The 27,974-nt window shown below is 48.8% G+C and overlaps 2 protein-coding genes across 5 annotated transcripts in view; one reads left to right on the plus strand and one right to left on the minus strand.

The window, feature by feature from the left end:
* On the plus strand, nucleotides 1–27,922 carry ARPC1B (actin related protein 2/3 complex subunit 1B). 3 transcript variants are annotated; one of them, XM_084818329.1, is made up of 10 exons: nucleotides 1–166; nucleotides 7,513–7,587; nucleotides 11,305–11,409; nucleotides 15,961–16,183; nucleotides 18,280–18,387; nucleotides 20,402–20,608; nucleotides 21,509–21,584; nucleotides 22,735–22,931; nucleotides 23,786–23,876; nucleotides 26,233–27,922. In XM_084818329.1, the coding sequence occupies exons 2-10, from the start codon at nucleotides 7,524–7,526 to the stop codon at nucleotides 26,269–26,271; spliced, it is 1,110 nt and encodes a 369-aa protein (XP_084674455.1). In that variant the 5' UTR covers nucleotides 1–166; nucleotides 7,513–7,523; the 3' UTR covers nucleotides 26,272–27,922. The 3 variants fall into 3 exon arrangements, with proteins under 3 accessions (XP_084674455.1, XP_084674456.1, XP_084674454.1); XM_084818330.1 differs by having other exon boundaries at nucleotides 1–91; XM_084818328.1 differs by lacking the exon at nucleotides 1–166 and adding an exon at nucleotides 2,371–2,554.
* Nucleotides 10,817–27,974, minus strand: part of PDAP1 (PDGFA associated protein 1) — a 36,092-nt gene continuing 18,934 nt past the window's right edge. For both annotated transcript variants that reach the window (XR_014785526.1, XM_084818333.1), the window contains exon 7: nucleotides 10,817–10,848. The gene's annotated coding sequence lies outside the window, so the exon portion shown is untranslated. The remainder of the gene's footprint in view (nucleotides 10,849–27,974) is intronic.

Below are 27,974 nucleotides of genomic sequence, written 5' to 3' on the forward strand. Positions count from 1 at the left end.
GGCCCGCCCAAAGGAGGAAGTGAGCAGCAGCTTGGAAAAAGTGCCTTCCAGAGCAAAGCGTTGATTGTTCGTGGTGTTAGGTGGCGGGGAGGTGAGTTTGCCTGAAACAGACTTCGGAAGGACGCTACTGTTGACAGCTGAGGTCTTTGTTCCCAAACATAAAAAGGTAAAGGTGTCCCCAACCAGTCGTGTCCGACTCTAGGGTGTGGTGCTCATCTCCATTTCTAAGCCGAAGAGCCAGCGCTGTCCGAAGACGCTTCCGTGGTCATATGGCCGGCATCCCAAACACAGTTGCAGATAATTTATCTTCTAAGTCAGCCTCCCCCCACCGGTGCCTTCCACATCTGTTTGCCTACAACTCCCATGCTGGCTGGGGGTTTATGGGAATTGTAGCCCAACACATCTGCAGTGCAACAGGTTGGGGAAGGCTGTTCTAAGTGATTGCATAATAATTGAAGATGCCTGGTCCTGTGACTCTTTACTTGGAAGTAAATCCCACTGAGTTGAATGGGACTTCCTGCCTAGAAAGTGTGCTTAGGGCTGCAGCGGGTGGGGTGGGGCATTATTTGTGCTTAAGCTGCAACAGAAAATGTTTTGATGGAGGTGAAGGGGGGGCATTCCCTCCATTTGTAAGTTGTAAGTACATTTGGATGCTTTTCACACATTTGGGAGGTGATTATTTATCAGCCGAACATAAAACTGCATAGGCTAGTTCTAGGGTGACCCATTCATGCAGCTGTTGGTTTCGCCCAGGTGATTCTCACCGCTCTTCGCTTTTCACCCATGCTGCCTCCTGGACTGAATCCTGCTTCTGCAAGCCAATCTGATCTGTGATTTGTCTTCTTTTTGGGTTATTCTTAAAATTAGGCAGGCCGCTTTTGGAGCTTGTCTCTCCACTCTGGGTGAATAACAGGAGTGCTTCCCAAAACCTTTAGGGCTGCCAACTTTTAAATTAGCCTCTGCTCCTGCACCTTTTCCACCATCTTCCTTTGCAGCCATCAGCAAGTGATGATGCTCATCCCCCTAGCCTGAAAAACTTCATTTGCAAAGTTTGGGGCATATTCAAAGCAGGTGTGAAATGCACAAGAGCAGGCCATGTTTTTTTATGGACAGCTGGCAACTCCTCCCCTTGCACTTCCCCCCCCCCCCATCCATTACATGGGGACAGGATATGATGCTGATGGTGCTGGATGAGGATTAGCTGACGAATAGCTCTGGAGGTAGGGGTTAAGTTTTTCCTTTTTAAAAAGCCCAGGGTGCTTCTGACTGGGAAAAGACCTGTTCTAAGATGGGGCCTGCATATGCCCACACCATCTGAAAACACAGAAAATAATGTGATGATACAAAAGTGCAAACTTTATGCTTAGATGATGATTATGCTTTTCAGTACTATTTCTTATTTCGTATAGGCATGTTTATACCACCCTCTAATCATATTCCCAGGAGGCCAGTTTACAAGAAAGAACAAAATTCAAACGTAAACACACAAAAAAATCAATAACCAATAAATAAAAAGGCTGCAAAATCCCCAAAGCAGTATAAAACAGTCAGTAAGATTAGAATGGTATCTAAAAAGCTTGGGAAAATAAAAAAGGGTTTCCCTGGCACCACTGAGACAAAGTAGGTGGCCGGCGAATCTCTCTGGGCAGAGTGTTCCACTATTGGGGTGCCCCTACTGAGAAGGCCCTGCATTTCTGGGAGCCACCTCTCACCTCAGGGGGCAGGAACACCCAAAGGAGACCCTCTGCTGAGTATCTTTGGTGGGGAGGTACATATGGAGACAGGTAGTCTTTGAGGCACTGACTTACTGATATGAAATGTTATGCACATTTCATTGGTGGATCCGTCTACTACAATTTCTACAATCAATTCAGATTGCTTTAATTCAGCGGATAGCATACAGAGAAGAAAAGCCTCCCATTTTCCGACAAGGCAGTCTTGTTTACTCAGAAGTAAGTCCAGCTACCTTCAACAGGGGCAGGCTATTTGCTCCAAATTAAGCAGGCGTGCAACGCCGACGGCTTAAGTCGGCCGCCCGTTTGCGTGTGTGAGCCAGGCCTGGCCCCGTTCCACCACAGAGAAGCACACGTCTGCAAAATCCTTCCTTCCTTCCCCACCCCATCGCCAATAACACATCTTATTTAGCCAGTTCCTTTTGTGCATTTCCACATGACTTTTTAAGAGTGCTTTGCAGCCCAGCCCTTGAAAGGAGAGGCCTAGGCAGAGCTGAGCCAACCCCCTGCTCACACTCCCAACTGGGTTTTCCTCGCAGTCTGGGCCTGCAAGGCTGCTCTTGGCTGTGGAGAAGGCATCACTGCCTCTCTCTTTCTGCCAACACCCACGCAAGGAAGTGGTTATATTTTTTTCTCTGAGGCGAAAAGGGAAGTCCGAGACAGAGCCCTGTCTGACTCCTGCGTTTCCTTTGAGGCCGGCTCAGCTGTGCTGCCGTTCATGTCGACTGCTCAGAGTCCATGAACTAAGCGGGCCTCTTTTTCCAGACTGAGGCGAGGGAGGCGAGGGGCTCTGTTTCACCCGCTCTCTCCTCGCCTTCAAGGTAAGTTAGCACAGACAGGAGACAGCTCCTCGCCTGCTCCGCCAAGACTTGCTTCCCAGCTCGGCTTCGTGGCTGGCCAGGGTCCAAACGGCCCCCACCCGCTTTCCAGCTTCCTGGCATATATTTGGCTCAAAAGTGTGGCAGTGTGACAAGAATTTTGCTTCCTTTTCAGTATTTTTCAGGGGGGCAAAACTGTCTGCGAGAAGCCTCCCTTCGGGGCAGCGAGGCCTGCAGTCTGAGGACTGGCATTGTGCCTTTTAACCTTTTCTTGTTTTGGGGTGTGTGTGTGCCCCCAATGATCTTTGGACGTGCATCTTACGGTCCGAGCTTTAGCATCGCTTTCAATGCTCGGAGACGTGTCCGGCTCATTTTCTGCCTTGGTCTCGGCAGTGTTAAATTTCTGAGAGAGCTGATGGGTTTCAGCTGTAGCCACTTCCTCAATGTTCAAGGTACTTCTAAAAAAAAAAGTGGGTTTTTTTTGGATTTGTTTGTTAAACCCAATGCTGGAATAAGGAAGGCTTTCACAATGGAGACCTTTGTGGCACCATAAAACTAGTGGCGGCTGAAGCTTTCGTGGACTAAAGCCCACGTCATCAGAGGCACAAAAATGTTATTTTCATCTGATGCAGCAGGCTTTAATCCATATATTCTTTTGTTTTATGGCTGCTGTAACAGATTAACCTGGTTTAACCCTCCTGGAATTTGTCCTTTATCTTGTATGCATTTGAGTTTTGCATAGAAATGTGACAGGGCTGTGCCGAGAGTCGAATTTTGGGGCAAGCAACCTGGGTGACTCCTTGGTAGGGTGGCCATGAGTCCTCTTTTTTTTTGTTTTTGAAACAAAGGGCAGTTCTCTGTTTGAAGCGCTCTTCAGTCCAATTCCAGCTGTAACATAAAGAACCATCCGAACCGTTGTGCATCACTAATATAGCACTTGGGCAGTAAGTTCACCAGGGGGCCAAGGAAACAGCAAGAGGGGAAGGCACTTATGTGTCTTAAAACTGAAGAGAGAATATTTTCAGGTGCCTGCCTGAAAAAACCTTTATTATGCCCAGTGCATTTGAGAAAGGACTTCCCTTCCTCAGGGACCACTTATTTTTCTCCAAATGTGTCTCAAAGAAACATTCCAATGCTGCTTCTGTCTTAAAATTCTCTATTGCACCTAAGAAGAAACTCTGGCCCTCAGAGAAGTCCGCCTTCTATGTTTCTGTGTCTAAAAATCTAAAAAACAAAAACAAGGACTAGCCATGGGATGTAGAGTCATGACAATTGAGGGTGGGGGGGGGACAGGACTTGAGGGGGGTGCAGAATTAGATGAATGGTGGAGTGTCCTGCTTGGAGGGAATGGCTGGCGGGAACCCTGAGCAGGAGCATTTCATTTAGGAGTGAAGAAAAGCTGCAACGTTTTGTTGCAGCTTCCACCTGCATATATTAAGGTTACAAAGACATTTCCGTTCCCACGCTCCCATTATCTGATGCAAGTGCAACACAGTGTGCAAATGTGCAAGGGACCCCCCCACCTCTTGGGGGTGGGGGGAAGCAACGACGACAAACGGCTGGCCAACTTCGTCCTGCGGTGCCAGAACCGAGTTGGCAGCTTCCAAAACGAACCTATGAAATGTGGTGCTCTTAGGCTAAGCCCACCGTTATGATTGATTGATTGACTGACAGCATTTTTACCCCACTCTTCAGCCCAAAAAGTCTCCCAGAGCGCTCACAAAGAGTAATAATGAGGCAGTGCCTTTACTCCGGCTTACAGACGAAAAGACATGACATGAAAGGACAAGGGACTGGGAAGGAGGAGGAAAAACGCAAAACCCGGTCACCCACTCCTAAAATTGTTATAGGTGTTCTTTCTGGCAGGGAAGGGCAAAAAAAGCTCCTACAGCTGTTCCTTCTCTGGCTCATGGATGGGGTTAGTTTGGTCTCCCCCTTGCTGCGATGTTCTTCCTGAGAGGCAGGGGGTTGCAGCTTCCCAGTGGACCCTGGTACTATCTGGCCGATGGATGAGACCAGAGTCTGCAGTCCCAGGGAACAGTCAGTTGGCGCTTTGTTCTGTTTAGCATCCAGACACCCTCTTGCAGGCTCATATTCCTTCCTTACAGTTAAACAAGGTATCTGGCAGGGTGGAGACCATTGTGGGTTCTTGTATCCTGAATATTTTGCTGTCTGGCTAACAATCATGATGACTTCACTGCCTGGAAGAAAGTATTTGTCATAATTCCCATTGGAGGCGGGCAAACCATGTCGGTTTAAGGATGTGCACAGAGCAGGCTTCCTCAACTGGGCGGCCTCCAGATGTGTTGGACTGCAACTCCCAGCAGCCCTAGCCAGCATGGCCAATGGTCAGGAATGATGGGAGTTGTATTCCAAAACATCTGGAGGGTGCCGGGTTGCCCATCTATTGTCAAGGCAGCTCCAGATCTGAAACGATCCTTGGCCGCTGATATTTGCTGGGTTTTGGGAATTTTTGCAAGGCGCTGCTTTGGATGGGGGTTCTAGGGGGAAAAAAATCAAGCAGATCACACAGCAGCAGTCAGTTTATTTGTAAGCCACTTTGGATACCTTTTAACAGCGAGTTAAAAAGAGCAGGCATGACAAAACTAAGCTCAAGAGCCTGCCTAGGCCTCTGCCACAGACCACGAAGTCTCTATCACACCACCTTCAACTCTGATAAGTCTGCCTCGAGCCTTATATGGTGTTCTCAAATTGCTCGTAGTTAAGAAACTGCATTTCCTCTTTCTTTCTCTAGCTCAGCCTTCCCCAATCTCGTGTTCTCCAGAAATGTTGGACTGCAACCGCCAGCACTGGCCATGCTTGCTGGGAATGATGGGAGTTGCAATCCACAGAGCACCAGGTTGGGGAAGCAGGGCCAACCCAAGGCATTTTGCTGCCTGAGGCACCCACCCAAATCAAGATGCATTATACCCCCCAAGTGATGCCTCCCTGCTTCCCAAGAACAGCATCATAGTGAGGGGGAGACCAAATTAGCCCCCTCCATCAGCCAGAGAAGGGTGAAGCAACTGCCGCATTCTGCCTCATGGTAGGGCCGGCCCTGTGGGGAAGGCTGCTCTAGTTACATCTATAACTAGGGCTACGGTTATATATAAAAGCCCAACAGGACGGACCTGTGTGAATCGAATGCGTCCCTTAGAACATTTCCCAGAATGCCTTGCGACATGAAGGGCTTCCTTGCCACCCATAAAGGCTTCCCCAATGCTACAAAAGTTTGAATACCGTTGTGGTGAGAGGACAGGAACCGTTGAATAGCTGCGTAAGAGAGGAAATTTTGGCAAATGTAGCATCCCCCAGCTACAAGCTGCACCACTAAACAAAATGCCGCCTTTTGCATGACTATGAAAGGGGCAACATAAACGCCCAGCCCAGATTCCCTGATCATCTTGGATGGCTTGCTACCAGTCAAAAGGCATCGTGCCGCTCTTCAGTCTTTCCCTCCTTAACGGGTTTTCTGTGGGAAGGAAAAAAAGATAGAAGTGGTGGGAAAACACAGGAGGGTTACGAGTGGAAGATGTCATCTGGACCCCCAGTAATATTCTGTGAACAAGGCAGGACAATTGTGGGACAGAAGCCTGGTCTGGAAGCACCCCTTAATTCTGCCAGGCAGGAACTGGCTGCAGAAAGGAAAGTTAAGAACGAATGAGACAGAGGTCCTCCATGCCTTTCCTTTTCTTTTTTGGGAGCCAGCTTCCTGTTTTTAAAGGTTATCAGGGCTGCTTGGTTTCCTCTCAGTAACAGCTTGGAGTCAAAGGCACCAGATGGAGAAGGAGTTGTATTTTTGGGAGATGGAGAACCAGGTCTCTGTCCTGATGCTCTGTTTCCAGGAGAGCTCAACAAATTCCGTACTGAAAATCTCTCCTAGCCACAAAGAGAGACTCAAACTTTCAGGGCATGATTGAGTAGGCAAAATGGATAAATGCAATGCAGTTTAAGCCTCTTTTTTTCTCATTTATCAAATTTGTATGCGGAACATAATTTAAGCTGGAGATCAGTTCTGGAATCCCTAATTTATTTATTAGATTTCTATACCGCCCAGTAGCTAAAGCTCTCTGAGCAGTTCACAAAAATTAAACCTCTAAAATACAACATGAGAAAACATAATGTAAACCCTTTAAATTGGGAATATACCCAAAGTAAACCCGGAATGAACCCAATGAATAACACATTTAGGGTGCAATCCTATGCATGTTTAGACAGAAACAAGTCCTGCAATTTGGGGAATGCTGGAAATTGTAGGACTTTTTTCTGTCTAAACATGCAAAGGATTAAAAAACAAAATGAAAGGACTAAAAAACCTGGAAATACCTGCTGCCGAAAAGATCACAGCATAGGCACCAAGCCAGCCTGTTAGGGGAGGTCAGTCCAAGACCAGGTGCCACCACTGAAAAGGCCCTCTTTTTCTCCATCTGCCTCACCTCATTTGTTGGCGGGCAGCTCAGAAAAATGTGAAGTAGTAATAAATAAGGTATTTCAGAGCATATGCAAAGTGCGTTTCCCTCGGTTGTGAGTATGGGCAGCTCACCACCACATTCGGGAGACTAGGAAGCAGAGCCTGTGGGTCAGGATGTCATTTTCCAGCAAGACTAAGACAGGCACCGGGTTCTTAGTTAACTGCTAATTGCAACTCATTGTCTCTGAAAGGCTTGGGGCGGGGGGAACCAGTGTGGTGTCCTGTTTGGAGTGTTTGTTGGACTCGGATAGGGGGAACCAGGTTCAAATCTTAATTCAGCCATGATGCTGATGGGATGACCTTGAGCCAGTCACACAACCTCTACCCAACCTACCTCAGAGGATTGTTGTGAAGATAAAGAACAGGGGGGTGGGGGTGGGGAGAAGTCTATGCATGCTGCCATGGCTCCTTGGAAAGGAGGGAAGGATAATAAATAAACTGAACCACTAAATGTGTGACCTGAAAGATATGAGCTTTTCTTTCTGTGCAGGTTGAGAAGCCATGGCTTACCAAAGCTTCCTGCTGGAGCCGATCAGCTGCCACGCCTGGAACAAGGACAGAACCCGTAAGTGCTCTCACGATTAGGTTCCCCAACTGTAGGGGTGTCACCTCTTGAACTGAGCAGTTCTGGTGCCTGGAGGGAGCCTGGGGGTGGAGCCTAGAAGAGGAGGTGAAGTCTAGTGGTTCGGGGTAGGTCTAGAACAGAGACCAGTCCAAAAGCTGTCTATCATCTAAGGCAGCCTTCCCCAACCTGATGCCCTCCAGATGTTTTGGACGACACCTATCAGCCCTAGCCAGCATGGCCAGTGGTGATAGGAGTTGTAGTCTAAAACAGATCAACTGATAGGGGATGTGCCTGATCTCATCTGATCTCGGAAGCTAAGCAGGGTCAGCCCTGGTTAGTACTTGGTTGGAGACCGCCTGGGAATCAGGCTTCCTCCATTGAGCAGGGGGCTGGACTCGAGGGTTTTGTAGGCCCCTTCCAACCCTACGATTCTATGATACAGTCTATGATACATCTGGAGGGCATCAATTTTGGGGAGGATGACCTAATATGTACAGCTTTACTGTAGTCTTCAGCCTTTTCAGGCCTGGGGCTCACCTTTAGCCCAAACATGCATTTGAGGACCCAGTCCTTCATTTTTTTACCTTCTCCCTGTCCTGCCATCATCGGAGGCAGGCTTGGTAGGAAGGGGAGACAGGGACTTCTTGGTGACTGTTCCCCATACTATTTAGTCTGACTTCCTCATGTCATCTCCCCTTCCTTGCCAACAGCAGCCAATCATGTGGAGTGAATCATGGGGAAACAATGCAGGTCGGTTACACACTATGGGGAAGGATAATGATGCAGGGCTGCCATTTTTGGCGGCAGCCCTGTGTCGACTCTATGCATTTTATTTTACCATAACTGGGAAGAGATTTGGTATATGGAGACCCAGTTCTTAGACCAGTGACAGCCATGGAGGTAGAAGGTTGGGGGTAGATGTGAGAGAACAGAATGTTACTGTCAGTGGCATGAACAGAGCCATGAGAGAGAGAGAGAGAGTATGGACATTGTTTGTGGGTTAATAGAATGCCCTGGCAAAGTATTTCCTCCTCCCCAGCTGTGGAGATATGAAAGAACTGCAAGGATTGCACAATTCTCCCTGAGAATAAAAAGCACATTCATTCTTTCTCCCTCTTTCAAGGATTGACATTGCAGGAAGGGGAATTGGGAGGAGAAATGAGACCAGGGCATGGGAGAGACTGGAAAGTGCCCAAGGGCAGGCTGTACTGTTCTGTTTCTCCCAGGGCTGGTCCACGCATGGAAATATCTAACTGGATTTCTCAACCCTGTTGGAAATCCAAGCATTTGGACAATGTCTCTCTTTCTCCCTGGTGTTAGATCGGTGATGGCCACATTCACGCACCATAGAATCATAGAGTTGGAAGGTGCCTTAGAGGCCATCTAGTCCAACCCCCTCGCTCAAGGCAGGATGTGCAATGTGGGATGCAGCTACAACATCCCTCATAGCCTCTGTTTAAACACTTCCAGCAAAGAGAGCCCACCCCCTCCTGAGGCAGGGACAGTCTGTTCCGCTGTTGAGCAGCTCTTACCATTAGGATGTTTCTCTAGTTTTAAGCCGAAAGCTGCCTCCCTGCAATTTCCACCCGCTGGTTCTAGTCCTGCCTTCTGGAGCAGCAGAGAACAAGCCAGCTCAATCTTCTGCCCGACAGCCTTTCAGATTTTGCTTTCCAGACCCCCCCTCACCATCCTGTTTGCTGTTCTTCAGACTAAACCCCCCAGCATTCCTGACCATTGGCCATGCTAGCTATGGCTTGATGGGAGTTGAAATCCAAATTAACCAAAAGACACCAGGTTGGGTGGGGCTCCCTTCCTTGGTCGATGTCCTTCTTAAAATGTGGCGTCCAGAATTGGACGCCTGCAAGAACTGGCTATGTCCATCCACCTATTTTGCCCCCGATGTCCTTTGTGTGCTGGAGAACGGGTGCGATTTGCCTCCTGGAAAGGGTGGGTGGAGAGGGAAAGATTCTGCTATTTTTATTTATTTATTAAATTTATTAATCGCCCATCTGGCTGGTCACCCAGCCACTCTGGGCGATGGACAAAGTATATAATAAAACAGTTTAAAACAATACAATTCTAAAGTAAAAACATTTTCTAAAATACCCTAACCCATCCCAAATGCCTGCCTGAACAACCACGTTTTTAATGCGTGGCGGAAGCTCATTAAAGAGGGGTCATGGCGGAGTTCCCTAGGGAGGGAGTTCCACAGAGTGGGGGCCACTGCAGAGAAGGCACTCTCCCTCGTCCCCGCCAGTCTAGCTGTCCTGGCTGATGGGACAGAGAGAAGGCCATCCGAGGCTGATCTTGTTAAGCGGCCTGTCTGGTGTTGCTGGAGGCACTCCTTAAGATAGGCTGGGTTGGAACCATATAGGGTTTTAAAGGTCAAAAGCAAAACCTTGAATTTGGCTCAGAAAACAACTGGTAACTGGTGCAACTCCTTCAGCAATTGGGCTTACACGCTACGCTTACAGGCCTCTCTAGGGAGCATCCATCTCACATGTTAAGTTATGAGCAGCGCCCTTGGGCAAGGCACTGTCACTGTTCCTTCGTCCTCCCCCTTCGCAGTCAACACACTCCAGGAAACAAGGCTTCAGGCCACACTACTTTATTAGTCAACTGCATCGAGCCAGCTAATCCACACATCTACAAATATCGACAGAGGAGAGGAAGTGGAGTTAGAGAAGTTGCCAGCAGTCTGGGCATGAATTTCTCAGCCAGACTAGCTCCGCAGGGCTGCCCCTCCCTTGGGGTGGCTCCCTCCTGCGTTGGCTCCCACGAGTGGCCAGCCTGGCAGAGCGTCTGAGCCCTGCCCCTCACTTTCCCCGCTTCGCTCTGTGACGGACCCTAGCATCCCTCAAGTCACGCCCCTCCTCCTCCTCCTTGCCCTCCGAAACTTGAGTTCTCATGGTGGAGGAATGGAGGAGCTGTTCAGGGTGGGCCATCTGTGTGTCAAGGGAAGAAAGTCTCGCCGTATCCGGGCTCACTAGGGGGGGTGCCTCCCTCTGTTCTGGCTGTTCCCATTCCGATTCCGAATCTGAGCTGCCAGACATCTCCACGCGCTCAGATTCATTCCTGACAGCCACCCTCCATGGGTCCCTCCCTCAGTGAGTCTCGCTTCTCACCGCCATGGTCACCAGCCGCTCTTGCTCCTCTTCCTCTTTCTCATCATTGCCCCCACTTGCTTGCTTGACAGGAGGAGAGCCAGGGAGCACGGAGGCTGTGGCGTCTCCTGCTCCTCCTCCTCACCCCCACCGTTGTCTGGGCCAGAGCGCGAGGCAAGTGAACAAGCAGGTTGCAGTGATGAAGAGGAGGAACACCTCCAGGGGGCTCTTGTCAGTGGGCCCCTGCTGGGGTGTGGGCCCTCGGCAGGTGCCCAACCAGGCCGACCCTTGACGCCAGCTGTGGCTACGTGGCAGGGAGGGTTGCGCTGTACATGTGCTTTCGCACTGCACAGAGAACTTTCCCGGCCCGGTAAGTGCATGAAAGAGGATGCTGTTGCCATCTGCTTATTATCCATCCTTCTCTGAACCACCTTTTAGTCGGCAATGTTTCTGTTTTGTGCCATGGAAGAAAGAAATTTAAAATTCTTCTTGTCGAGCCAAGAAAGATCCTCGGGTTTGTCCGTGCTACAAATGGAGTGGCTCAGTACCAGGGGAGGAGATGTGTTTCTTTAGCGGGATAACGGTTTGCCGTTTTTTGTCTTCTGTCTTGCAGAACTGGCCATCTGTCCCAACAACCATGAAGTTCACATCTACAAGAAAGATGGGGCAAAGTGGAGCAAAGTCCATGAGCTGAAGGAGCACAACGGACAGGTCACAGGTGAGGGGGATTTCCGATGCCTCTTGCTGGAAGAGGTTGGTGCACAAAAGGACATCTCTTGTAGCTCCTTTAGCTTGTTCAGGCTTTTCAGACCCAGATTCCACCTTTAGTCCAAACATGCCTTTGGGGACCCACTTCTTAGGGCTTTGCGCGGTGTATGGTGTTAGTGCTGCTGGTTAGGGATGTGAGAGAAATCCAGAATGGATTCAACTGAGTTTGGATTTCTATGGATCCAACCTGCGTATTCCACAGTAGACCACTTTTTTTGAGTTGAAAGGATTCTGCAGGCTTGCAGACTGCGCCAATGCGCACTTGTGCTAATGCTCAAGTAGAATGACATTCTGGTTTTAAAAAATGTTATTCCATCAATAATCGGACGATGGAACAAAAGACGCATGACAAGCCGCAAAACACGGATGGAATGGATTTAAATAAGTTTGGATTTCTTTGAATCTGACCTGTGGATTCCACATCAGACTGGCTTTTTTTTAGTTGCGAGCATTCTGCAGGCTTGTGCACCGCGCTAATGCGCACTCCTGCTAACGCTCATTAACGCAAGTGCGCATTAGCACTAATTTGAATTAGCGCAAGTAGAATTAAATGCTGGTTTAAAAAAATGTTATTCCCTCAATAATTGGACAATGGAACAAAAGACGCACAACAAACTGCAAAACACAGACGGAATGGATTTAACAGAATCTGTACATCCCTGTTGCTGGTGCCACCCATCCTAGGTCAGGCTGCAACCTGCAGCAATACAGTGCCACACGCCCCCTGGCCTCCTTTCATGGGGCTCACCACTGAATTTCCAAAGCCCCTTGCAAAATGGTGAGTTGAGACCTCTGGAAAGAGCCATCTGTCTGGTGAGAGAGAGAGAAAAGGGGTGGCGTGGAGAGGAGAAGAGAAAAGAGGGGTCTTCCCATTTTTGGCTCTGCCTCTGTCCATTGCCAGCATGTGGCCTTCAACAGCTTACCTCCTAGAGCGGGTTGGGCAATGTCTCCCCCTCCCCCTGCACCGTGCCACACACAATTTTCAGCGGCAAACAACTATGGATGGTTAGAAGTGAGAAATTCTGCTTGTTTTTGGTTTGAAGCCCCCATAACGGTTTGCTGCCAAAATTTGGTGGCAAACAACAAATGTTTAACACCGTCCTGAGTGGCAGTGTGGTGTACTGGTTAGAGCGATGGACTAGGAAGTGGGAGACTCAGGTTCATACTCTTGCACAGCCATGAAGCTCACTGGGTGACTTGAGCAGCCTCACACTCTAATTCTCTCGCTCAACCTAACCTACCACACAGGGTTACCGAGATGACAAAATGGTGGTAGAAAACCACATTTGTTAATCTGAGCAATTTACAGTAGGAATGCGGAACCTCAGACCCCGGGGTCAAATCCACCCCACCTGGGGCCCCAATCTATGGCCGTGCCCCCTTTTCCCTGACCACCTGTTTGGTGGTCTCCCGGCTTTTGTGCAGTTTTTTACCCATTCTAAAAGGTTGAAATGCCTCTTTGAAGGCTTCGTTAGTGGTAGGAAGAACTTTAAGCTAAACTGTGCTGCATGTTTGGCCCTGCCCCTTTTGTGTTTGCCCCACCCACCACTGGAATGCCCCCCACACACACGATACCTTCTGCAAAATGGAATTCATACCTGAAGGAGTTTTGACACCCCTGACTCGGAAGAAGGGTGGAATGAATGAATGAATGAATTCATGCTATCTGAGGCCATGCTATCTGAGGTGGAAAATCGAAATGGCGCCACCCACCTTTGCCACTGATTTACGTAGGGCATGATGCATCGTACAAGTTGTCCTGAGCATGCTATTGAAAAAGGATCGCTGCGACACCAGTCCATTTAAGTGGCATGTGTCCTGGAGAACATACAGGGTTGTGTCCTTTTCATGAGATCTCCCTGTCTCCTGCTGTTGGTAGTGTCCAATATCTATTATCTCAGGAGGTATTCCAGTTCTGGTGTCTGTTCCCCAATACTCACAGGCATGTCATGAACATGGGCACCCTCTCTTGGCCATTTTCCATAGGAAAATTCTTCTAGTTTCCCCTGCGGACTGCAGTTCAAATCATGTGTCTTTCAGTTCCTTAAAGTTTAAGTTGCACAGAGCTAAGGTATGCATTTTGCAGGCTGGAGACCTGCTTACTTGTGTGTAGACATGCAGGGGTGTGATATTTGGGATACTGTTTGAAAGTGCTGCTGAGTGATTCAGTCCTGCTTACTTCTGAGTAGACATGCAGAAGCCTTGTCCTGCTTACTTCTGAGGAGGCTTAAAATTAGAAAACACATTTGGCCTGGCCTACTCTGCCTTTGGCCTCATCCACAGAAGGAATGTGTGTCCCCCCCCCCCCCCCGAGAACAACAACAACTTCTTCTTCTTCTTAATTTTGTAGATTGGCCCTCAGGATGAAAAAGGTCCCCCACCCCTGACTTAAACTCATGCTGAATGAAGAGACCAGGATATTGGTTTGGCTTAGCAGAGGTGAACAGGTGAAAGTGGAGGGGGCTAGGGAAGAAGTGAGTGTTGCAAAAGCGGAGACCCAGCTCAAAGATGCTTCCAGATGTTGTTTTTATTGCACCATTATCCTGCTTCAGTCATGGAATCTTACGGCAGGGTCCAGACAACAGCGTTGTCCACTTGTAACCCTGGGCCAGTGTAGTATCATGGCCGAGCGAGGACCGCCCAGTCCTAGTCCAACACTTTAACCATGATTTGAATTTATTTATACCAGGGGTGGGGAACCTCAGGCCCAGGGGCCAAATGTGGCCCTCCTGCGGTCCAGATCCAGTCCTCTGGGGTTCCCCAGAGGACCATGGCTCCTTCCCCTGCCCCAAGCCCCTTTCCCCCAACTACTGATCATTTGGTGGTTTCCCGTCTTCTTTAGATTTTTCCCCAGTCTAAAAGGTTGAAATGCCTCTCCAAAGGCTGAGTGACTGGCGGGAATAACGTTAAGCTGAAATATGCTGGCCTTTTTGGCCCTGTCCCTTTTGCCTTTGGCCTACCCACCACTGGAATGCGGCCCCCAAGAGCTTCTCCGAAATGGAATTTGGCCCTTGGGCTGAAAAAGGTTCCCTCCCCCTGATTATACCCCTTAAAATATATTCCTTTTATTTAAATTGAAGTATTATTAAGCTCCTTTGTATTCTATTGATTTATTACATTTCTGTACCGCCCAATAGCCAAAGCTGTCTGGGCGGTTCACAAAACGGTTCAGCAAAGGAGCAAAGAGCGATACAGGTGACTGAAGCTTTGCCCCTGGAATTCTTACTCCACCCAGAACTGGGCGCAGGATTCCCGATGTGATTGGACCAATGCAGAATAGAATGGAAAGACACTCGCCCCCTCCCTCTGGGCTCAGTCCACTCCACTGCCCAGAGGGAGTGGGCCAGGTGAGCGGAGGCTGCTGCTCCATGTCCTCGCTTCTGCTCCTGCTCGCTCACCCAGAGGAGGAGGAGCAGAGATCCGGGGGTGGATTTCTGGGTTGGCAGTGGACCCCTGCAAGGGCAGGGGCCATGACAGGGGCCTGACAACACCGACTGCTGGACGGTTTTTTATGCAGTAGAGAATATATTATCGTATAAAGTTGGCACTTGTATGTATTAGCAGAAGAAAAAAGAGGGGCAGTATCAAAGAGTGAGAAACAAATGTACCTGCCCAGACCCTAAGATCATCTTTGGGGGTCCTTCTCTGGGAACCCCTACCAAAGGAAGTGAGGTGGGTGGCTACCAAGAAGAGGGCCTTTTCTGCTGTGGCACCCCAGCTGTGGAATTAGCTTCCTAGAGAAGTTTGCCTGGCACCTGCATTGTACTCTTTCAGGTGCCAGGTAACGACCTTTTTATTTTCCCAAGCATTTTAGCACTCTAGGATTTTAGCTCTGCATTTTAAAATATTTTAAATCTCTGCATTGCTGCTAGGTTGTATTCTTGGTTGTATTTTTATACTGTAGATTTAAGCTTTTATATTTTATACTGTTTTTATTCTGTACTTTGCCATTTTAATTTTTGTGAACCGCCCAGAGAACTTTGGCTATTGGGTGGTATAGAAATGTAATCAATCAATCAATCAAATGGGGAGATGAAGCTTCAGATAAAGAACTTGATAGTTATTGCCCCTCTTGATAGTTATTGTCCCTCTTGATAGTTACTGATAGTTATTGCCCCTCTTGATAGTTATTGCCCCTCTTGATAGTTATTGCCCCTCTTGATAGTTACTGATAGTTATTGCCCCTCTTGATAGTTATTGTCCCTCTTGATAATTACTGATAGTTATTGCCCCTCTTGATAGTTATTGCCCCTCTTGATAGTTACTGATAGTTATTGCCCCTCTTGATAGTTATTGCCCCTCTTGATAGTTATTGCCCCTCTTAGTGTGCTGTGGCCCTAACTGGTCCTCCCCACCTCCCTACCCTCATCTTGCCTGGTTTGGTTTTTGTTGATGAATGTACCAATTAAAACTTGCGGCTCCAGACATCAGATTGAAGGCGCTACATTTTAGAAATGCGCTGTTTTGGACTCCCATCCCCTGATCTCTGTGTCCTTTCCAGGCATTGACTGGGCCCCGGACAGCAACCGCATCGTCACCTGCGGAACAGACCGCAACGCCTACGTCTGGACGCTCAAGAGCAACGTCTGGAAGCCGACGCTGGTCATCCTGCGGATCAACCGTGCTGCTCGCTGTGTGAAGTGGTCTCCGAAAGAGAACAAGTTTGCCGTCGGCAGTGGCTCCAGACTCATCTCCATCTGCTACTTTGAGCAAGAGAATGATTGGTGAGTCTCGGCAAATGCAGATTGTTTGAAATGGCCCCTTGTTCTTTCGCCCAGTGGCGTACGGAGGCAGGGTTTTCAGGGACGCAGACGTCATCTGCCACTCCTCAGACTTCTCTGTTCCTCTGTGCTTAGCTGCAATCCTCATAGTAGCTGGTGAGGAAATGGATTTTCCCAGCAACAGTACATAGTTCCCTGTTGGAATGCAAAGTATTTGGGGGTGGCTTGATCCTGAATGGGCAATCAAGACCCACTAGTTTTACAGAAGACCCTGCTCCTGGTGTAGATGAAAACTGCTAGAAATGGTTTCTTGACATGGATCAAGACAGATGCCTGAAATTTCTGAACTGTTATTGGGGGTGTGGCTATGGGGGCTATCATGATGAGCATCTGCACGTCAAAATCTAACACTGCTTTCAGTGTGTGGTTGACGGATGAAGCTGGGATTCAATCTCACATAAAGGGTTGTGAGCATAGAATTTGATTGATTTCTTTTCATATTTCTGTGTGTGTGTGTGTGTGTGTGTAATAGTTATGAGTCACTCTATAACAAAAATGGTCTCAGAGCAACAGTTAATAAACTATTAAAACATAAAATGTAACATACACATGTGTCTATGTATTATGTATATGTGATCTCTCTCAAATTAAACACTAAATTCAACAAGTAAAAAGCAGTACAAACAATTGCACACGCATCAATTAATATATCACAATAAACACCAACATGAGAGCAATTGCATAGAGCTGAAGCAATGTAAACGTAATATTTTCCCTAGGATTTCATATAACCTGAATTAAAATATTATGAACATTAAGGATGCAGTCCTATGCATGTTAACATAGAAAAAGCTCTACAACTCCCAGTACTGCCCATAGTTGTAGGACTTTTTTCTGCCTAAACATGCATAGGACTGTGTTGTTGTTGTTGTTCAGTCGTGTCCGACTCTTCGTGACCCCATGGACCATAGCACGCCAGGCCTTCCTGTCCTCCGCTGTCTCCCAGAGTGTGCTCAAGTTCATGTTCATTGCATCGGTGATGCTATCCAGCCATCTCATCCTCTGCCGTTCTCTTTTCCTTTTGCCTTCAGTCTTTCCCAGCATCAGGGTCTTTTCCAGAGAGTTTTCTCTTCGCATTAGGTGGCCAAAATATTTGAGCTTCAGCTTCAGACTGAGAGGATAAAAATGTATTTGCCTGGTGCTGAAAAGCTGTCAATGGAGGCAACTTCACGAGCCTTATATGAACATAGGAAACTGCCTTATACTGAGGCTGCCTTTACATTAAAGAAAAAACCCACAGTCCTCTTGTGGACCCTTTCCGCATTTACAGCCGATTGCTGGGAGGGGAAGCTTTTAATTTTCAAGGTTCCATAGAACTCAGTGAAACAGTGCCATCTACTGGCTGTTTTAGTAGCACAACATCCCGACTTAAATAGATAGCTCATTATTTCTGGCTCTTTTTGAGATGGAATAACCAGGAAGTACCTCTGGATGTGTCCTGGAGGCTCACGACATAATGTAAAGGACCTACAAACTTCTGTGAGTGAGCAATCTCAATAGCAGGATAAAAGCTTCATGTGAAGAAGCCCACAGTCAGAACATCAGTCCGTCTAGCCCAGTACTGTTGACACAGACTGGCAGCGGTTCTCCAGGGTTTCAGGCAGATTTTTCTGCCCTACCTGGAGATGCCAGGGATTGAACCTGGGAGCTTCTGCACGCAAAGCAGGAGCTCTGCCACTGTGCTGCTGCCCTTCCCCACAGAGGAGACAGCAATTCCATAATTGGGGGGAGGGGGCAACAGAAAAGTCCTTCTGTCATGTAGCTGACCCCTTGGCCCCACCTCCGGTGACTCCTTTCTGCCCCTCCAGGCAGATTGGCCACCAGCCTCCACTGTGTAGCCACACATCCGGTGGAGGGGGCACTCGGAGAAGGATGTTCTGCTGATGGTCTTAAGGTGTGCATAGGTACAAAGGGGAGGAGGTGATCCTTGATGCGGCATGCAAGGAGTTCCTGGGGAGTCAGAGAGGTTTACTTGCTTTCAGTGCTGTGAATCGGGCTGGGAACCTCTGCTTTGTTCTGTCTCGTCCCTCGTCTCCTAGGTGGGTTTGCAAGCATATCAAGAAGCCCATTCGGTCGACGATCCTTAGCTTGGATTGGCACCCCAACAACGTCCTTCTCGCAGCCGGATCCTGTGATTTCAAATGCAGGTAAGTCTGCATAGTATGCATTGTAAGGCTGGCTTACAATGTAAGTAGTAAGGCTGGCTGGGGAATGCTGGGAGTTGTAGGCCTTTTCTCTGTCTAAACCTGCACAGGATTGCGCCCTTAAAGTATCTTTATGTCACTCCTCAGCCAAAAAGGCTCCCAGAGCGACTTACATATAAGCAATTAAACCAGAGAATCCCTGTCCGCAGGCTTACATTCTAAAAGGACACGACACACAAGGAAAAAGGAATGGGGAGGGAAGAGGGGGGAAAAATGAGTCAGCTCAGCAGGACTGGTGAAATGGTCCTGCTTCCTCTTTCTCTCTCATCCCCCTCTGTACAGCCGGCTGGGATCGCATTTACTGTACGCACTTACTTTATGTACTTACTTACATTCCACTTTTCTTCCAACATATAACTCAAGACTAGAACCAATGGATGGAAGTTGCAGGGAAGAAGATTTCAGCTAGACATCAGGAGAAATTTTGGTTCGTGTGTATTGGCCCGGTTACCATTCCTTTATTGGTCCCGGATCAGAACCAAGCTGGAAGAACTTCAGTTTCAGCTGAACCTGAACTAGAACCGAAGCCTCCCCCTCCCCTCACCAGATTTTAATAGTTCGTCTCCCTGTTTTAAAAACCATGGAAATAGAAACTTGGCTCGATTGTAAAACCATGATAATAGAAACTTGGATACCACAGATCAGGAGAAGCACCCATAAGCTGAAGAGGATGCCAGCATGGTTAATGAGTGGAGTCAAGAAAGCTATCAAAGGCAAACCAGAGGCTGTGTGTGTGTGTGTAAAATGTGGACATCTTACCCAAATGAGGAAAATAAAAAGGAGCGCAAACTCTGGCAAAACACGCACCAGTTAAGAACATAAAAACATAAGAAGAGCCTTGCTGGATCGGACCAACCATCCATCTAGTCCCGCATTCTGTTCACACAGCGGCCAACAGCTGGGCATGGGAAACTCACAAGCAGGACACGAATGCAAGAGCACCCTCTCGCCCATGTTCCCCAGCAACTGGTGTACACAGGTGTACTGCCTCTGGTACTGGAGGTAGCATATAGCCATCAGGACTAGTAGCCACTGACAGCCTTCTCCTCCAGGAATTTGTCCAACCCACTTTTAAAGCCATCCAAGTTGGTGGCCCTCACTACATCTTGTGGTAGAGAATTCCACAGTTCAACTATGTGCTGTGCGAAGAAGCCCTTCCTTTTCCCCGTCCTGAATCTCCCACCAATCAGCTTCATGAGAGGACCCCACTGGGTTCTAGTCTTATGAGAGACGGAGAAAAATGTCTCCCTATCCACTTTCTCCACACCAGGCATAATTTTGTACACCTCTATCATGTCTCCCCTTACCCTCCTTCCAGCTGAAAATAAGTGATGGAATTAAATAGGACATTAACTTTTAAATTATATTCTATCGTGTTGCGTTTTATGGTTTCAATTACTGGGAACTGCCCAGAGAGCTTCGACTATTGGGTGGTATAGAAATGTGATAAATAATTTTTATTTCCTTATTATTTAATAGGATAAACCAGCCTTCTCCAACTTTGTGTGTTCCAGATGTATTGGACTGCAGCCCCCATAATTGGCTGTGCTGGCTGGGGGTAATGGGAGTTGTAGTCCAACACATCTGGAAGCCACCATGTCAGGGAAGGCTGGGATAGAACATATAGCAGGGTTCGAGCACAATCCTGCTGGGAGTTGTAGGACTTTTTTCCGTCTAAACATGCATAGGATTGTGCCTTAAATGAACTTAGCAGGTAACTGGCAGAGATGAACCTTCTGCATCTGTGCAATTGGGAGTGGAGGGCGAACTTAGACGACAGTCCTTGGCATGAGACTGTAGGGGGCTGTTTTACATAGGCAAGAATATCCCCATTATCTGCCTGTGAAACATTGGGTAGAATAATTGGGGCGACAGCCGAAAGAGCTCCTGTTCTCCATCGGGCGTATCCGGATCCCCCAGAGTGCACTGTGGCTTCCCTCTCTTTCCCGCCCTGCAGGATTTTCTCGGCCTACATCAAAGAGGTGGAGGAGCGGCCGTTGCCCACCCCCTGGGGGTCCAAGATGCCCTTTGGGGAGCTCATGTTCGAATCGGGCAGCAGTTGCGGCTGGGTCCACAGCATCTGCTTCTCCGAGAGTGGTAGCCGTGTGGCCTGGGTTGGGCACGACAGTACCATCTGCCTCGCGGACGCCAACAAGAAAATGGCGTAAGTGAGGTGGGGGTGGCGGGCTGAGAGGTGTTAGCATTTGAACTAGCCCCGTCCAGCTGGAGGCAGAGATCTTGCTGCCTTGGGCCATACTGATTTCCAGACCAAAAGGCACCCGTGAGGTCTTGATCCGGGGTGCAGAACCTCTTGCAGCCCAAGGGCCAAATTCAGTTTCGGAGACGCTCTCAGGGGCTGCGTTCCAGTGGTGGGCAAGGGCAACTGCATGCAGGGCAGGGCCAAAAGACCAAAAATGCCAGCATATTTTAGCTTCAAGCTCTTACTGCTTCTAACTAAGCCTTCGAAGAGGCATTTCAACATTCTAGAATGGGAGAAAATCTGCGCAAGAGCCAGGAAACCACCAAATGATCCGTGGTTGGGGTGGAGGAAGGGGGTGTGGCCAGGGGGAGTGGGTGTGGCCATCTGGGGAACCCCAGAGGACAGATTCAGAGGGCCAGATTCTGATCCCCAGAGGGCCAGACTGGAATCCCAGGTAGGCTGAATTTGGCCTGCAGGCCTGACGTTCTGCACCAGTGGTCCAGATCTTGATGTCTCCCAGATAACTTTCTGTGTTTTTTTAGGGTTGTTTTTATTTTAATGAAAGTGATGGATCCATAATGGCAGCTTTTAGTTTTCATAGTTTTAAACACAGACGGGAATCATTTCAGCCACCAGCTGAATTCTGTGAAACATAGGAAACATAGGAAGCGGCCTTATACTGGCTCAGAACCCTGGTCCATCTAGCCCAGTATTGTCGATACTGGCTGGCAGCAATGGCTCTCCAGGGTTTCAGGCTGGAGTTTTTCCAGCCCTACCTGGAGATGCTGTGGTAGATCCAGCCACTTTGGGGCTGTGAAGCAGCTAATCTGTGCTAAACCCCTCTTGCTTTGTTCTTCCCATCAGAGTGGCCTGCCTGTCCACGGAGATGCTGCCTCTGCTGGCTGTGACCTTCATCACCGAGAACAGCCTGGTGGCCGCGGTATGTTGTGCCTTTGCTCTGTCCAAGAGCTTATTGACGCAGGGAGGATTCAGGCCCAATTCAAATGTGCGGCAGTAATATGTGGTACAGTCCTGTGCGGACTGTACCATTGCACGTGCTAGGTCACACTGTGAATTACTCTCCTTTGCAGTGACAGCCTCATGTGTCTCTACGGGCCCCATCTGGGCTGGAAATGCAGGGGGCAAAAGGTTAAAGCCCCCTTGCCCCCCCATACCTGGGACCCACTCCAGCCCAGTCCCCTTTTGCCTGCAATGTACTTTTTTGGGGGGCTGATGGGAGTTGATGAGCTGATGGGAGTTGATGAGAGCCAGTGTGGTGTAGTGGTGAGAGTGTTGGACTGGGAGCTGGGAGATCCAGGTTCTAGTCCCCACTCGGCCGTGGAAACTCACTGGGTGGCTTTGGGCCAGTCACAGACTCTCAGCCCAGCCTACCTCACAGGGTTGTTGTTGTGAGGATAAAATGGAGAGGAGGAGGATAATGTAAGCTGCCTTGGATTCCTTGCAAGAGGAAAAAAGGGAGGATATAAATGCAATAAATAAATAAAATAAATAATTTTTTGAAAGCCATTCACACAATTGCTAAATGCGTGAATGGTGTCTCATCTAGCTTGGCCCTTAAATAATCCTCTATTCTTCCTCTGTTTACCTCTGCCTCCATTTCCATGCCTTCACTCTCTTGTGTGGTTATCTAAATCGCAATTCCCTTGGGGTAAAGATCTGCTCGCTAATTCTGTGTAACACACGGCATGTATGTCGCTGGTGCAAGAGCAAGTTAGGAGGTGGAGCATCTTTGCTGGTCCCAGGAACTCCATCCCCCCCTGAAAGACCAAGGGAAAGCGTCGACTTCCTGGAGGGTAGGTTGTGCGCAAGGACAATTTGTGACACAGCACAACATCCTCACGGATCGGGTCAGTGAAGTCATCAACCTTTGCTTCCAAATTCCTGGCTTTGAGCTAATATGAGATAGGCGTAACTCTGGCCTTTTTAAAAATATGATGATGATGATAATAAATGTATTAATGGTCCTACCTTACAGGGCTGTTGTAAGGATCATTAAGAAAGTATGTGAAGTGCATTATGTCGATAAAATATCTCACAAGAGCTGCTGCCCCCTGCTTGCCTTTGCCCAGGGCCACGACTGCTACCCAATGCTGTTCACATACGATGAGCAGCAGAGTGCACTGACTTTTGGGGGGAAGCTGGACCTCCCCAAACAGAGCTCCCAGCGTGGCCTCACCGCTCGCGAGCGCTTCCAGAATCTGGATAAGAAGGCCAGCTCTGAGACCAACAATGCCACCCTGGACACACTCCACAAGAACAGCATCAGGCAAGTGAAATAAGATCAGCCTCCCAGAACCTGAGCTGCCAGCTTGAATAGGGGGGAAACACTTCTTAAACCTGATCTCCTGGCCTCGGAAGCCTGATCTCTAAACCTTGCCTTTGGTTCTGGTCAGTGTTCATTTCCTTAAAATGAAAAACCATGGGGTTTTCATGGGGAATGAGCTATGGGGAATAAGGTAGGTTGTACAAGACCTGAGCGAAACAACAGACTTTGCAAGCTAACTAAAATAAGCCTTGCAGAACCCAAGTTGCATAAATAAATCAGCACTCTCTCCAAGACCACACCTCCACAAGCTAAGGTTTTGCAAGGCCTTCCTTGGCTCCTTTGCTAGCAAGCTGATCAGGAGATCCGACACTGGGCAGCAAACCTTTGTCTTAATCCCAGCAGACCACCCTTTGCCAGCCTGGGGCCATACATGTGCATATAAATTAGCCTATGCTAATTTCCATCCCAACCGGCATCCTCTTTTTTGATGATGCATTTGCTCTTTTTTAGTAGTGCATAAGTGGCCATCCTGCTACAACTCCCAGCATTTGTGACCATTGGCCATGCTGGTTGGGCTGATGGGAGTTGAAATCCAAAGCATTTGGAGGGCACGACGGTGGGAAAGTCTGCAGTAGGCAATACTGGGCTAGATGGTCCGATGGTCCATTGTATGTGCACCTCTCTGGGGGTGGAGTTTCATAGGGAGGGGTGCTACCATGGAAAAGGCCCTGCTCTTGGTGCCATCCCTCTCCTACAGACGGTAGCTCTGTGTACCTGCAGTCTGCTGCAGCTCTCCTCTCCTTCAAGGGCTTCTGTGCTGGAAGGATCATGTCTGCATCTGTCTTCTCTTTTAGCCAAATCTCTGTGATGGCTGGCGGGAAAGGCAATTGCTCCAAGTTCTGCACCACAGGAATGGATGGGGGCATGAGCATCTGGGACATCAAGGTAAGCAACTCGGTCAGGATTGGGTGGCCAGGGGCAGGCAGAACAGAGCTGCAGTCCCTGCCTTGGTGGCACCCGGTTCTTGGGTCCTTCGGGCTCAGTGGTGCACTTTGGGCATTCTTAGAACAAATGGCCTTAGGGCAGGGCTGCTGAACCTCTTTCTGCCTGAGGGCCAAATTCCATTTCAGAGAAATCCCATTCCAGGGGTGGGGCGGGGGGCTGCAGGCAAAAGGGGAGGTTCCCCAAACACTGGAAATACCAGCGTGTTTTAGCATGAAGCTCTTAGTGCCCAGTAACTCATCTTTCGCTGCCACAGGATGCAGTGTTGGCCACCAATTTGGATGGCTTTAAAGGGGGGTTGGAGAAATTCCCGGAGGAGGAGGCTATCAATGGCTACTAGTCCTGATGGCCATGTGCTACCTCCAGGACCAGAGGCAGTGAGCCTGTGTATAGCAGCTGCTGGGGAACATGGGCGGGAGGGCGCTGTTGCGCTCCTGTCCTGCTTGTGGGTTCATGATCGACAGTTGGTTGTCCACTGTGTGAACAGAATGTTGGACTAGTTGGACCCTTGGTCTGATCCAGCGGGGCTCGTCTTATGTTCTTAAACCTCAGGGGAGGCACTTCAAGCTTTCAGAGCGGGGAAAAAACTTTGCAAAAGCTGGGGAACCACCAAATGACTGGTGGTCGGGGGAAATGGATGGGCCAGGGGAAGGAGGCATGGCCTTCTGGGGCACCCCAGCGGGTCAGAGTGGGAGTTTGTCAGAGTTTGTCCCCGGGGCCTGAGGTCCTGCACCCATCTTAGATGATAATGTGCATTCCTTTACTTACTTCCAAATGTGGCAAGCCAAACCTGTTGTGTTTGGGGGGGCTCCCTTCTGCAGAATGGGGTCCCGGACCTCTGCCCCCAAGTCCTGCCCTGCTGGCACCACTGTTTGGGCTCTCGAGCGCTGTGCCCACCGGCTCAAATCCCCCATGGGACTGCTGCAGGGAGGACGAGGGACCCCTTAAGGTGATGGGGCTATGGCTCCGAGGAAGAGCGCCTGCTTTGCATGCGTAACGCCCAAGGTTCCATCCCTGCCATCTCCAGGTGAAAAAGGATCAACAGGTGCTGGGAAAGACCTGTTCGTCCTGAGACCCTGGAAAGCCACTGTCAGAGCAGATAATATTGGGTAAGATTAGGCTTTCCCAACCCAGCCCCCTGCAGATGTGTTGGACTACAACTCCCATCTTCCACACCTGGGGATGATGGGAGGTGTAGTTCAACATATCTGGGGGGCTGGTTTGGCAGCCGGGGGCTAGATAGACAAATGGTCTGATCTGGTATAGGATCGCTTATTATACTCCTGCTTGCAAACGTAACCCTGTAGCCCCACGGCAGCAGGGTGGGGACATCAGACTTCTCTTCCCTGGCTTCAAAGTTCCTTCACTGTCTGCAAAACTGTGCGCTGGTTAGGGAAGTCTGACACCTGTCGACTGAGGACGGTGCTGCAGGCTTCAAACCCACAGACACATTTTAATTAAGATTAATTAATGAGTTTTCAAAACAAAACAACCCCTAGGATGCATGCCGTGTTTCAGGTGCCCAGGTTTCATGGGCTTGGAGCTACGGTGCAGAGAGACAGACACATCCTCTTTTATTATTATAGAAGTCTGCACTGCAAACAAAAGCCATTCTGTCATGGTAACTTCTCCCTCCCCTGTGGAACCCTGGGAGTCATAGTTCTGAATTTCTTGCCACCATTAGAAAGTGACGCTTCTGCAGATTCAACAGGAGAAGCCATTAAAGACCATTCCTAAGTGCAGATGTGTACTAAGTAGTCTTGCAGGAGGAAGACTTGGGCACACCCCCCCCCCCCACTACAATTGTATATTCACCTTGGAGTAAATCCCATTAAATTCAATGTGGCTTATTTCTGAGTAGACACATATAGGATTGCAGTGCAACGTATATTTTAGTTCTGTCCATTTCAATCGGATGTGGGTGCATGCAACTTTCATGGGATCATAGCCCTCCTTTCCTCCCCCACCCCTCACCTTCAAACGTACGACAGCCTTAACGGGAAACGATGAAGAAAACTGACATCAGAAGAGAAATTCATTTTTTAAAATAAGCAAACAGAAGGCCGGAGAATTTGTCTGCCCCCCACCCCTTTCCAAGCCAGTTCTAGCTTTGGCTAAAAGCAGCAGTTAATCACTTTGATTTCTGTGTACATTCACAAGGGAAGTTGCCCTGGATCCGAAACGGATCAATTTCTGTGTTTGGCTGAGTTCTGGAGGCCTTTTGACGGCTGCCAATTTCGCTCTCCCAGAATGCCAGTCTTCCTCCCTCCCTCTCCTACATCTTGCATTTCCTTTTCAGAGCTTGGAGTCGGCTATGAAGGGCCTCCACATTAAGTGAAAAGGCAGCTCCTCACAGCAGCATTTCTCCCAGCCTCGAGAAGGATTTCTGCCTACCAGCTTAGCCTCCACTGCCTACTTTCTTCCTGTGGTTCAACACACCTAGGAAGACCATTTCAGCAGCTACAAGCTTTGCAGTGTCTCTGTGCCTCGTGGGCAAAGGAATGTGGGGGTGGGGTGGGGATTTATATATATACTGTGCTTAATAAATGACACAGATATGTTGGTCCTAGTTAGCTACGCAAAACTTGTGTGTTTTCTCCACGGTAGTTTGTAGGTGTGTATTTGCACTCAGCCCATTTCTGCATCCTCTCCCACATGGTCCTAGGAGATCAGGATGAATTGCTCTTGTCTGCTCCAGTCCTGCTATTTGTAGCTAAGGGCTGCTTTATGCATGCAGCAGAGTGAGGTGGTTGAAGGCACCTCATTCAGTAGAATATACTGCCTAAAAACAGAAGGGGGGCGGCCACTTTGAGTGCTCCCTTATGTTAACTCCTTTCCTGCAGACAGACAGCATGGTAGAGGGATAGGACAGGACCACTCTTCCTCCAGGGAGATCTTTTTTTATAGGGGTGCATGTCCAGAACTGGATCTCCCCTTGCCCTGCACTCTGAAGCAACGCAGAGCGTTCCAGCGCCTCATTCTCTTGCCTATGTAGACTAGTCAAGCCTTCTTGCAGATTTAGGACTACAGCTCCCATCATCCACAACCAGCAAGGCTGCACTGGCTGAGAATGATGGGCATTGTGTTCAACACATCTAGAGGGCACTAGGTTGGGGGAGGCCAGACTGGGCCTTGGGAGAGGGAGCAGGGAGTTCTGCCTGCCCAAAATCTGTCTAGACTGATTCAGCCACCAATGATTCTACCTGGGTAAAATACTGTGTCGCATACACTCTTTCCGTGGTGGCTGAGATGGGTGGCATAGTCCTTTGAAGGGAGCCAGCATAAAACCTTGTTTTAGCCTAGGCATAGTACATCATGAGAAACGCCGGGTTGGATGAATCACAGGTCGGAATTAAGATTGGCGGGAGAATTATCAACAACCTCAGATACGCAGACGATACCACCCCGATGGCAGAAAGTGAAGAGGATCTAAAGAGCCTCTTGTTGAGGGTGACAGCGGAGAGTGCAAAAGCTGGTTTGAAACTCAACATTAAAAAAACTAAGATCATGGCATCTGGCCCCATCACTTCCTGGCATATGGAAGGGGAAGAAATGGAAGCAGCGACAGATTTTATTTTCTTGGGCTCCAAGATCACCGCAGACGGTGACTGTAGCCATGAAATTAAAAGACGCTTGCTCCTTGGGAGGAAAGCTATGGCAAACCTAGACAGCATAGTAAGAAGCAGAGACATCACCTTGCCGACAAAGGTCCGTCTAATCAAAGCTATGGTTTTCCCAGTAGCAACGTATGGCTGTGAGAGCTGGACTATAAGGAAGGCTGAGCGCCGAAGAATTGATGCTTTCGAACTGTGGTGCTGGAGAAGACGCTTACGAGTCCCCTGGACTGCAAGGAGGTCCAATCAGTCCATCCTAAAGGAAATCAACCCTGAGTGCTCATTGGAAGGACAGATACTGAAGCTGAAGCTCAAATATTTTGGCCACCTAATGCGAAGAGAAAACTCTCTGGAAAAGCTCCTGATGCTGGAAAAGACTGAGGGCAAAAGGAGAAGGGGACGGCAGAGAATGAGATGGCTAGATAGC

Source organism: Heloderma suspectum, chromosome 12, assembly GCF_057233095.1.
Source record: "Heloderma suspectum isolate Gila_16-S chromosome 12, 16-S_ref, whole genome shotgun sequence".
Lineage (NCBI taxonomy): Eukaryota > Metazoa > Chordata > Lepidosauria > Squamata > Helodermatidae > Heloderma > Heloderma suspectum.

Excerpts from the sequence above, each read along its gene's own strand:
- ARPC1B (XM_084818329.1), top strand. The coding sequence starts at position 7,524 with ATGGCTTACCAAAGCTTCCTGCTGGAGCCGATCAGCTGCCACGCCTGG. Across the intron at positions 7,588-11,304 it reads CTGGAACAAGGACAGAACCC|AACTGGCCATCTGTCCCAAC; the intron begins GTAAGTGCTCTC and ends TCTGTCTTGCAG. Across the intron at positions 20,609-21,508 it reads GACGCCAACAAGAAAATGGC|AGTGGCCTGCCTGTCCACGG; the intron begins GTAAGTGAGGTG and ends TCTTCCCATCAG.